We start from the raw sequence: 12,708 nt of genomic DNA on the forward strand, positions 1-12,708 counted from the left end.
GGATCCCAACAAACACGAGCATGTAGCATTACAAATAGATGATCTTGATCATGATAGGCAGCTCACAAGATCTAACATGATAGCACAATGAGGAGAAGACAACCATCTAGCAACTGCTATGGACCCATAGTCCAGGTGTGAACTACTCACACATCGATCCGGAGGCGATCATGGTGATGAAGAGACCTCCGGGAGATGATTCCCTTCTCCGGCAGGGTGCCGTAGGCGATCTCCTGAATCCCCCGAGATGGGATTGGCGGCGGCGGCGTCTCTGGAAGGTTTTCCGTATCGTGGCTCTCGGTACTGGGGTATTCACAACGAAGGCTTTAAGTAGGCGGAAGGGTAGGTTTAGGGGCGACACGAGGGCCCCACACGCCTGGGCCGCGCCGCCCTGTTGTGTCGGCGCCTCGTCGCCCCACTTCGTTTCCCTTTCGGTCTTCTGGAATCTTCGTGCAAAAACAGGACCCTGGGCGTTGATTTCGTCCAATTCCGAGAATATTTCCTTTGTAGGATTTCTGAAACAAAAAACAGCAGAAAACAACAACTGGCTCTTCGGCATCTCGTCAATAGGTTAGTGCCGGAAAATGCATAATAATGACATATAATGTGTATAAAACATGTGAGTATCATCATAAAAGTAGCATGGAACATAAGAAATTATAGATACGTTTGAGACGTATCAAGCATCCCCAAGCTTAGTTCCTACTCGCCCTCGAGTAGGTAAACGATAACAAAGATAATTTCTGAAGTGACATGCTATCATAATCTTGATCAATACTATTGTAAAGCATATGAGATGAATGCAGCGATTCGAAGCAATAGTGAAGACAATGAGTAAGCAAATGAATCATATAGCAAAGACTTTTCATGAATAATACTTTCAAGACAAGCATCAATAAGACTTGCATAAGAGTTACTCATAAAGCAATAAATTCTTAGTAAAGGCATTGAAGCAACACAAAGGAAGATATAAGTTTCAGCGAGTTGCTTTCAACTTCAACATGTATATCTCATGGATAATTGTCAACACAAAGTAATATAACAAGTGCAATAGGTAAACATGTAAGAATCAATGCACACAGTTCACACAAGTGTTTGCTTCTAAGATAGAAAGAATAGGTGAACTAACTCAACAATAAAGTAGAAGAATGGCCCTTCGCAGAGGGAAGCATGGATTACTATTTTTGTGCTAGAGCTTTTCATTTTGAAAACATAGAAACAATTTTGTCAACGGTAGTAATAAATCATATGTGTTATGTATAAGATATCCTATAAGTTGCAAGCCTCATGCATAGTATACCAATAGTGCTCGCACCTTGTCCTAATTAGCTTGGATTAACATGGATTATCATTGCATAGCATATGTTTCAACCAAGTGTCACAAAGGGGTACCTCTATGCCACTCGTACAGAGGTCTAAGGAGAAAGTTCGCATTGGATTTCTCGCTTTTGATTATTCTCAACTTAGACATCCATACCGGGACAACATAGACAACAGATAATGGACTCCTCTTTAATGCATAAGCATTCAACAATAGATAATATTCTCATAAGAGATTGAGGATTAATTGTTCAAACTGAAACTTCCACCATGGATCATGGCTTTAGTTAGTGGCCCAATGTTCTTCTCTAACAATATGCATACTCAAACAATTTGATCATGAAAATCGCCCTTACTTCAGACAAGACGAACATGCATAGCAACTCACATGATATTCAACAAAGGTAAAAGTTGATGGCGTCCCCAGAAACATGGTTATCGCTCAACAAGCAACTTATTAAGAAATAAGATACATAAGTACATATTCTTTACCACAATAGTTTTTAAGGCTATTTTCCCATGAGCTATATATTGCAAAGACAAAGGATAGAATTTTAAAGGTAGCACTCAAGTAATGTACTTTAGAATGGCAGAGAAATACCGTGTAGTAGGTAGGTATGGTGGACACAAATGGCATATTTTTTGGCTCAAGGATTTGGATGCACTAGAAGAATTCCTCTCAATACAAGACTAGGCTAGCAAGGTTGTTTGAAGCAAACTCAAGTATAAAACGGTGCAGCAAAGCTCACATATGAACATATTGTAAGCATTATAAGACTTTACATCGTCTCCTTGTTGTTCAAACACCTTAACCAGAAAATATCTAGATTCTAGAGACCAATCATGCAAACCAAATTTTAACAAGCTCTATGTAGTTCTTCATTAATGGGTGCAAAGTACATGATGCAAGAGCTTAAACATGATCTATATGAGCACAACAATTGCCAAGTATCAAATTATTCAAGACATTATACCAATTACCACATGCAGCATTTTCTGTTTCCAGCCATATAACAATGAACGAAGTAGTTCACCCTTCGCCATGAACATTAAAAGTAAAGCTAAGAACATATGTGTTCATACGAAACAGCGGAGCGTGTCTCTCTCCCAAACAAAGAATGCTAGGATCCGATTTTATTCAAATAAAAACAAAAATAAAAACAAACAGACGCTCCAAGTAAAGCACATAAGATGTGACGGAATAAAAATATAGTTTCACTAGAGGTGACCTGATAAGTTGTCGATGAAGAAGGGATGCCTTGGGCATCCCCAAGCTTAGATGCTTGAGTCTTCTTAAATAATGCAGGGATGAACCACGGGGGCATCCCCAAGCTTAGACTTTTCACTCTTCTTGATCATATTGTATCATCCTCCTCTCTTGACCCTTGAAAACTTCCTCCACACCAAACTCGAAACAATCTCATTAGAGGGTTAGTGCATAATTGAAAATTCATATATTCAGAGGTGACATAATCATTCTTAACACTTCGGACATTGCACAAAGCTACTGAAAGTTAATGGAACAAAAAAATCCATCAAACATAGCAAAACAGGCAATGCGAAATAAAAGGCAGAATCTGTCAAAACGAACGATCAGTAAAGACGAATTTTTTTGAGGCACTGGACTTGCTCAGATGAAAATTCCCAAATTGAATGAAAGTTGCGCACATATCTGAGGATCACGCATGTAAATTGGCAGATTTTTCTAAATTTTCTACAGCAGGGGCGGCTCAATTTTGTGACAGCAAGAAATCTGTTCCTACGCAGTAATCCAAATCTAGTATTGATTTTACTATCAAAGACTTTACTTGGCACAACAATGCAATAAAATAAAGATAAGGAGAGGTTGCTACAGTAGTAACAACTTCCAAGACTCAAATATAAAACAAAATGCAGAAGTAAAATAATGGGTTGTCTCCCATAAGCGCTTTTCTTTAACGCCTTTCAGCTAGGCGCAGAAAGTGTGAATCAAGTATTATCAAGAGACGAAGCATCAACATCATTAGGTATCTTAGATGCTCCCCCATCCTTTGTGGTACTAAGGGCTTTGTCAATTTTAGGCCTATAATAATTTTTCGGCTTAGGCACGTTAGAGACATACATGAACTTTTGCTTCTTACCCACATAGGCTTTCTCCTTAAACTTAAGAGAAGAAAAAGTTGAACCCAAGGTTCCCATAGCTTCTTCAAGTTCACTAATCCTATGAGTTCGATTATCATGAGTAGCACAAGTTTCTAAAACAGCAATTCTCTCATTGATTCCACTTAGAGTTTTATCAAGTTTATCAGTGTTATTAAGTAATATTCCCAGATTAGTCTCAACACTTGGAAGATTTTTCTCTATGACCTCCAACTTTTTCATGACATCTTCAAGAGAGATTTCAATTTTAGCTTCATTAACAGGTGGTATTCCAACTAGACTCTCGATGATGCAACTAGCTTCTAAAGCGAGAGTGCCTAGGAAATTACCTCCCGCAAGAGTATCAAGAACATACCTATTCCAACTAGAGATACCAACATAAAAATTCCTAAGTAGTATAATAGTGAAGTGTTTCTTAATGCACCTATGATGAGCATCACTAATTCTATACCAAACATCTTTAAAACTTTCTCCCCCTTGTTGCTTAAACGAACGAACTTCAACTTCAGAATTACTCATTTTTAGCAGTAGTAAATAAAGCAAACTAAATAAAGTAAATGCAAGTAACTAATTTTTATGTGTTTTTAATATGGAGAACAAGACAGTAAATAAAGTAAAGCTAGCAACTAATTTTTTTGTGTTTTTGATATAAGAGCAACAAAGCAGTAAATAAAGTAAAATAAAGCAAGATAAAAACAAAGTAAATAAGATTGGATGTGGGAGACTCCCCTTGCAGCGTGTCTTGATCTCCCCGGCAACGGCGCCAGAAAATATGCTTGCGTGTAGTTGACGTGGGAGTTAGAAATCTTTGTGGTGTAGCTTTTCTTCAGTTCCCCAGCAACGGCGCCAGAAAATGTGCTTGATAGCGAGACACACGTCCGTTGGGAACCCCAAGAGGAAGGTGTGATGCGTACAGCAGCAAGTTTTCCCTCAGTAAGAAACCAAGGTTTATCGAACCAGTAGGAGTCAAGGATCACGTGAAGGTCGTTGGTGACGGAGTGTAGTGCGGCGCAACACCGGGGATTCCGGCGCCAACGTGGAACCCGCACAACACAATCAAAGTACTTTGCCCTAACGTAACAGTGAGGTTGTCAATCTCACGGAGCTTGCTTCGTAAACAAAGGATTAGATGTATAGTGTGGAAGATGATGTTTGTTTGCGAAGAACAGTAAAGAACAATTGCAGTAGATTGTATTTCAGATGTAAAGAATGGACCGGGATCCACAGTTCACTAGTGGTGTCTCTCCCATAAGATAAATAACATGTTGGGTGAATAAATTACAGTTGGGCAATTGACAAATAAAGAAGGCATAACAATGCACATACATATATCATGATGAGTACTATGGGATTTAATCAGGGCATTACGACAAAGTACATAGACCGCTATCCGAGCATGCATCTATGCCTAAAAAGTCCACCTTCGAGGTTATCATCCGAACCCCTTCCGAGTATTAAGTTGCAAACAACGAGACAATTGCATTAAGTATGGTGCGTAATGTAATCAACACAAATATCCTTAGACAAAGCATCGATGTTTTATCCCTAGTGGCAACAACACATCCACAACCTTAGAACTTTCTGTCACTGTCCCAGATTCAATGGAGGCATGAACCCACTATCTAGCATAAATACTCCCTCTTGGAGTCACAAGTATCAACTTGGCCAGAGCCTCTACTAGCAACGGAGAGCATGCAAGAACATAAACAACATATATGATAGATTGATAATCAACTTGACATAGTATTCAATATTCATCGGATCCCAACAAACACAGCATGTAGCATTACAAATAGATGATCTTGATCATGATAGGCAGCTCACAAGATCTAACATGATAGCACAATGAGGAGAAGACAACCATCTAGCAACTGCTATGGACCCATAGTCCAGGGGTGAACTACTCACACATCGATCCGGAGGCGATCATGGTGATGAAGAGACCTCCGGGAGATGATTCCCTTCTCCGGCAGGGTGCCATAGGCGATCTCCTGAATCCCCCGAGATGGGATTGGCGGCGGCGGCGTCTCTGGAAGGTTTTCCGTATCGTGGCTCTCGGTACTGGGGTATTCGCAACGAAGGCTTTAAGTAGGCGGAAGAGTAGGTTTAGGGGCGACACGAGGGCCCCACACGCCAGGGCCGCGCGGCCAAGGCATGGGCCGCGCCGCCCTGTTGTGTCGGCGCCTCGTCGCCCCACTTCGTTTCCCTTTCGGACTTCTGGAATCTTCGTGCAAAAATAGGACCATGGGCGTTGATTTCGTCCAATTCCGAGAATATTTCCTTTGTAGGATTTCTGAAATCAAAAACAGCAGAAAACAGCAACTGGTTCTTCGGCATCTCGTCAATAGGTTAGTGCCGGAAAATGCATAATAATGACATATAATGTGTATAAAACATGTGAGTATCATCATAAAAGTAGCATGGAACATAAGAAATTATAGATACGTTTGAGACGTATCAGCGTCTAAAGAGCATTCCATAATCTTTCAAAATAAAGAAAAAAATTGAAACATCGAGATATGCTGACTAGAGGGGGTGAATATGAGTTTATGCAAATTATTGTAAATTTAAAATATAATGCTTGGAAGAAACATAGTAATTACAGTAAACAACAGGTTGAGGAACATAGCATAGAAAAGTAGACACGTGGTGAAGAAAGACGCTCGGGATGAAGATGGTGCAAACAGAGTGAGTGAGTACTTAAATCACGAAAATATAATTGATCAAACAGCAAATAGCGAGGAAAGGAGACGAGTACACCTGATTTGTTTCCCTAGAGTTCAACACTAGTTCCACGTCTCTATTTGGAAAGGCATGTACCTAAGTCCAATTGGCCTCGCTTGTCGATGACTATGCCATCTTCTGTGTTAGTGCAAGCCCTTCCGGCTTTGCCCAATCACTAGTGGCATGTATTCTATAGGTGATAGCCGAACCTTTCACCTCGGTCAGTCCACACTCTGGACGCTTGATGACAACACCACGACCTTCACATACCTTGGCCAGTCGCTGGTAAACCTTCGGCGGGTCCATAATCTGGACGCCTCGATGGTGGACACCTAACCCTCTAGGAGATGCTAAATCTCCAAGGGTAACAAGTTGATATTGTTGACCACATCATGCTCTTGTTTGGTGATCAAGCAAACTCTAGACAATTTCTCCACCACTGAGTGGATAGTGATCGACTCGAGAGAGAGGGAGGGGAAACTTGATGGATAGGATCACTAGCATCTCAACATTCAGCTTGGTTCGCCAACCTTACCCACCCGGGGCTGGGTTCTATTTATAGGCGTGATTTTCTAGCCATTACAAAAGGTGATTGTGAACGAACAGGTGTAATGGCTAGTCCTGTAAAAGTGGTTTGCCCATCTGAGGTTATCCTGAATATCTAGTGTTGTGCACGTATATCATGGCCATGAAGTCCTAACTCCCATGTATTAGCGTGAGACACTAGAGTCAACACGGGCTTACTAGGACGTGGTCAAGCAATAAAAAGAAGACTAATAGGTTAAGAGATTTCCAATGAAGGGTATTATGTGTTCTGGCGTTTGTGTCTTTGGGTCTTTCTTGAGTGTGTGTATTATTCAATGTTGATCATCTTGTGACTCTGAAGCTTGAAGGTTGATGAAGATCTTATTTTAGATCTCTGACTTGATGAGCATAACTTTAGAGTTTTTCAAGAGTAATAACTTTAGAGTTTTTCATCGTAGAAGAGCGAGGAGTATACGAGTGAGCTATGTGACTTGAGTCCTTTAAAGACGTGTTGTCTTTTTCTAAGACAGTGTGTATACTTGATGAAATTGATAGGTCCTTAGTCACGTGGTCATCAATCATCCAAAACCTACCGGAAGGGGCACTAGATGCACTTTTAAAGACACCAAACGATCACCAGGTAGTTTGGATGAACAACATGTAAACACTTTATGCACTTCCATATTACCTAAACCTCCACAGCGCCCACCACAATTGTAAGAAAGACATGATCCAAAATGCAAGATCAACGGGATGTCAAATGACCTTCCCCATGCAAAGCAGATGATTGTGAATGGTCCAAAGAGACCACTTCGTCACAGCAGCTCGAATCCAAATGAAATCAAAAATATCCACACGCCCATGTCTAGTATGAGATAACAAATCATAAGTAGGATGTGCAAGCCAGCCAGCTTTTGTGATACTTGTCCAAAGGAAGATTGCCATGGGGCACATGAATAAAAAGTGATTAGTGGTTCAACCAAATCACATGTAGGGCATTGTTCGTTGGTTGGGCCATTTAGAGACAGGATCTGCTAGGTAACATCTCTTGAATAAAGTATTAGATTTTTTTTTATGTAGCTTAAAATTTAGGTAGCATCACGATTTTGCATCTAGGATATATCATGAAAGTTTTTCTGGAGTACAAAAATATGATTTTCGATTGTGTAAAAACAAAGGAAGCGCTAGAACTCAAGAGCCAAAGTGAGTTTTCCCTTTAGTGACAAAGAAGCACTAATCTAACTTTAGTCTCACTACTCCATCCATGCCGATTTATAGGTCCGCGCGTATCCCTAGGTCTAAATTATATAACATAAAAAATAGTATATCATTAGATATATAACATTCAAAGTTTCTAATGATATATATTTTGTAATATATATAACGTATTAAATTGGTTAAATTTATGATCTGGCCAATAAACCGGTAGTACTTGGAAAGGCATTGCCGGCGTCTCTAGAGTCTAGATCTTCAAAAGGCATTGCCGGCATCTCTAGAGTCTAGATCAACCTATTTCTCCCGCCACGCGTCCAACGAGCCGCACAACAAACTGAAAACCCCGAAAGGTCAAATATTTGATTTCAGACCCCCAAACCCCCAATATTTGATTTCAGCGGGACGTTTCTTCTTCCGAATCAGCCACACCAAAGAATCATTGGTCTCACCAACCCGCTGAAAGGCTAATAGGATGTCATGCCTGATTGTATCCCAACAGATTTTGACGAAATTTCAAAAATACGTCCAGCACGAGCACCTAATCAATCCACATATCCCACAGTAGATCGTGCACATGATTTCATTCATCCCGAACAAGTCACCTTGGCTCCATGCCATGCCTAGGAACTCCCAACTCAAGACACCATTGACAGGGGCGTTAGAGCCCAGAACTCCCCCGAGGTGGCTTTCTTGCAGGTACAAGAAATTGATCCCTACAGTGTTTGGTTGATGAAGTTGCACGACAGTAACACGCCCAAAAAAATTCAAATAACTACAGGTATCCAGAACCACTGAACACAATGAATAACAAAACTTCAACTGCCAAACTTCATAACTTCATCTCTGACCATTCATGCATCAAGTTCTGGAGACATTGCTATGAACCATAATTTTTTGACAGTTATAGGATGCTAAGAACTTAAACCACTTCACAGGTCCAAAGTGCATAAGCCATCAGTACAGGTAACTGCACCTCAAAATGGGACTGCGTACTTGGAATGGTAACTTCGTAGGCATCGAGAACAAAAGCAAACTTCAATAATCTTGGTCCATAGTCTTCCACAGCAACTTGCCTCTCTTTTTCTCCTCGTCTGCAATAAACAGGAGCAGATGTATAAGCTTCATACAATCACCAAAAGGAGAAATATTTTTCTTTGAACTCGTTGTGATATTGCAACTACAGAAGAAAAGTAGATGCTTTCTTTAACAAAGGAGGATATGGATACTAAGCACTGTATATGGTTGGAACGAACACATGAAGTAACATTTTCAGCCATAAAGAGCACAAAGTACCAATGCTCAGTAGCATTCAGCACATGAAGTAACTTCAGTTTCAGATTACAGATTACGGACATACCAATCTACAGGGACATAAATAATTGTACCAAAATGTAAAACTTAAACCAACACTCAAGAATCATGTTTACCTGGGAAAAAACGTCACTTCCTTACAGTTACTTATCATTAATTAGTTGATACAAGTGTCTCCTCTAAGCTCACTAATTCTAAGCCTCTCAATTCCATTCTCTTTTATAACTAATGTAAATAAGAACCATAAGTAAGATAAAAATGAAACTAATCAAAAATACTTCCTAATTAAGCTGAGATGAATTTGCAAATTAAATCAACCTAAAAGTGTTTCCTTAAAACATAGTTCCATACTTGCTTATACAGTTACACACTTGCTAGTCAGATGTTGCAAATTAAATCAACAGGAAAAGAATGTGGCAAATCATCAGGAAACAAATATGGCAAAACATCTAACCGAAGCTATATATCGCAGTAAACTCCAGATATTGTTGAATCAATCTGGCAAGTGACCATAGCCACATACCTAGTTACTCTCCCCTGAATATTGAAGGTGAACACATATGCTATTTTCTTTAACATAGGAATGAACTCATTTGCAACATCTGGAGACGGTAATTATAACATAAACCACTGATTAAGAGACACGACTGATCTAGTCACTACTAGGGTGGTGGATCGACTTGAATCACAGGGGAGACGGGGGACGGGGGGTTGACCAGTCAACAAATTGTCGACTATTATTGGCCAGCCTAGGTTTTTGAGTCAAATGACTCACAAAAAGGCCCACTTGTCAGGTTTGCCTAGAGATTAGGCAGGCCATTGTCACCACTCCTGGAGCTGTTGCTGCTCTGCTCTGCTCCACTCTCATGCCTTCGAACTCCATTGCAGTATACTACTATTACAAGTTGAGTACTACTATAGTATTGTGTAGCAGCTACTCTCTATTGCAAATCGCCAAGCACTAGTCACGACTAGTCTATGAATCAGTACCCTAGGGACTCAGCTCGACTCGTTGACTTGTAATCATTGGCATAAACCCAACAACTAGAGATGCAAGTCTCTACCAACAACATAAGCTGAAATCTGATCAATATCTAACATACCAGATTATAACAGTAGCACAAATTGCATCAACCTAACCAATTCAATCTCCTAGTGAACACTTATTGCACTTTAACTTACTATACAAATAATCTACTGAAACAGCAAATGAGTATTTAAATGACGTGAAACCACATCTCAATATATAGGAGCATAAGTCATGAAGATGCATCACCCATCTCATCTCCTTCGCCCTTGTTTACTTTCTACAAATTAACTACCCCTCACTACCTGCAAAAAAGTACACTGGGTATATGCCCAACCAAACTTCTACATCATCTGCATCTAGCTAATCTTTCTATCCTTCTCTAAGTTGGGCGGATGATTGGAGATATATAAAGCCAGACTTACTTGTAGTACACTGCATAGAAGTAGAATAGTTTAATTGCTTCAAATTTCCAAAGTGACATTCAGATTTTGTAAAACACACTAGCTCAGTTCACATTAGGTAATCCTATGATTCCGCATATATCATCACAAGAAAACATACTAACGCAAGTTAAGAAGAAAGGTATACCATATAAATGGGTTGACAGCACCAAAGGGTTCAGTCCAGCAATCCTATGAATATGTTGGTCACCTCCTTCTTAGTGTCGGCTCGGCGAATCTCCGTCTTCATCTCAACTACTCTTTGTTTCTTGATCTTGGATTCCAAAGCACAAGCCTTCTCATCAGCAATGAACTCAAATGCTCTTTTCAGTGTCTCCCCACATGGATGCTGGGCCTGGATGCTCTCCACATAAGAGGCGAGGTTGGGGTACAGATTCTGTAATTCATCGAACTCTCTTCGCATGTTTTTCACATTAGGATCTATATCCATTTTGTCTTCATGATTCTCCTCATCATTTTGAGTGACCTCCGTGGCCTCCTTTGGTCCAAGGCTATCTGCATCTCCATCCTTTTCCTCTTTGTCAGACTTACCACTCTTGCTCCTAACCGACGTGCTGCCGTTTTGAGTGGCAGTATTGGTGGTCTCCTTTGTTTTTGCATCGCCTTCTAAGTCCTCCTTATGATTTCCCCGTTTCTTACTCTTAACAGGAGAATCAGTAGTGGCAGCCTTCTTTGATAACCTGCCCTTGGTAGCTCCATCTAGCTTCTCTTTGGTGGCCAGCTCCTTATTACTCTCAGTGACAGTTCCGACATTTGCATTCACGGTGCTGGTGGCTTCCTTTGCTGTACCACCCTTTTTCTCCTTGTTAGCCTGCCCCTTCTTGTTCATTGAGGTAGCAGCATCATTCTGAGATACGGGGGCTGCAGCAACCTCCTTTGCACTTTCTCCCCAGACTGCCTCCGAGAGGTTGAACTTCCGGAGGTCATCATCATTATCTGGCAGGGTGCCTGTAGTCGCTGCTTTCTCGTGCCGCTGCTTAAGATGCCGCACCTTCTCATACATTTCAGTCTTGGTACAGGTCTTCCTTTCAAGGCTGTTGCCAACAGCAGCAATAAGTTCAACAGCACTAGGCTGTGTGCCATTAGCCTTGGTGTGGCTGACAAGAGCTTACAGGACCTTGATCTCGTCCTCAATTGTCCAGCGTCTTCCTGTGGGCTTGGACGGGGAGCGATCCAGCACAGCCTTTTCCTTGTGCTTCTTACCCTTGCTGGTGGAATTGGGGTCAGAAGGCGCCTTGCCAGACAGAGGAGCCGCCTCGGCCTTGGCTTTCTTCGCCTTGACAGCAGACGGAATGGACTCAGCGGCCTGCCTCTTCTTCCCGGGCTTCCTTGCCGGCTTGGTCTGGACGGGGTCCGGGCTATCCGACGAGCTGCCGTCCCCCTCATCGGCGTCAGATTCCGAGGGCTTGCCGGGGGAGCGGGCGGCCTGAAGGATCTGGAAGGCATTGGCGTCGGTTTCCGAGTCGTCGGACTCCTCCTCCTCGCCTCCATCCGATGAATCGGCGTCGGCCGCGGCGGTGGAAAGGGGTTTAGGGTTTTGTGGGGCCTTTTGGGCTTCGGGGGTGGGTTCCTCCTCATCGTCTTCGTCGGAGCTGGACTCCTCCCTCGGAGGCGTCGGCGGTGGCGGCGACGGCGACGGCAGGCGGCCCTTCTTGCGGGCCATCCTCGCAGTCGCCGCTAGGGTTTTGGGGGTCGGGAGCAGGAACGGCAGTTTCTGGGGAGAGGAATGTCCAGGCCGGGGCAGCGGAATGGGTGGTAGCGGGTAGCCTGTTTCTGGGGAATTCGACCAGACTGGCGCTCCGTGTTCAGGGCTGCTTGTTCAGGGCCGGGCCCGTTAGAGAGGGCTTTGTTATCCAGGATTCTTTTTTTCCTTTCGGTTTTTCTAGTTTTGCTGGCGTTTTATACAAAAATAACCTCTTTTTTTTTTGGAAATAACCCTTTTGCGAAACTATAGCACGGAATAAAAATTTTGGCAAACTATTT

At 41.9% G+C, this 12,708-nt stretch overlaps 1 protein-coding gene across 1 annotated transcript; it reads right to left on the reverse strand.

Annotated features, from left to right (window-relative positions):
- Positions 1-8,728: 8,728 nt before the first annotated feature.
- LOC124687981 lies at positions 8,729-12,436 on the reverse strand. Its single transcript, XM_047221699.1, has 2 exons — positions 10,853-12,436; positions 8,729-9,014 (listed from the first exon to the last, which is right to left on the reverse strand). Exon 1 carries the CDS (start codon positions 11,726-11,728, stop codon positions 10,883-10,885), a length of 846 nt encoding a protein of 281 aa, XP_047077655.1. The 5' UTR covers positions 11,729-12,436; the 3' UTR covers positions 8,729-9,014; positions 10,853-10,882.
- Between the last annotated feature and the right edge of the window lie 272 nt (positions 12,437-12,708).

The sequence above is a fragment of the Lolium rigidum genome, chromosome 2 (assembly GCF_022539505.1).
Source record: "Lolium rigidum isolate FL_2022 chromosome 2, APGP_CSIRO_Lrig_0.1, whole genome shotgun sequence".
Lineage (NCBI taxonomy): Eukaryota > Viridiplantae > Streptophyta > Magnoliopsida > Poales > Poaceae > Lolium > Lolium rigidum.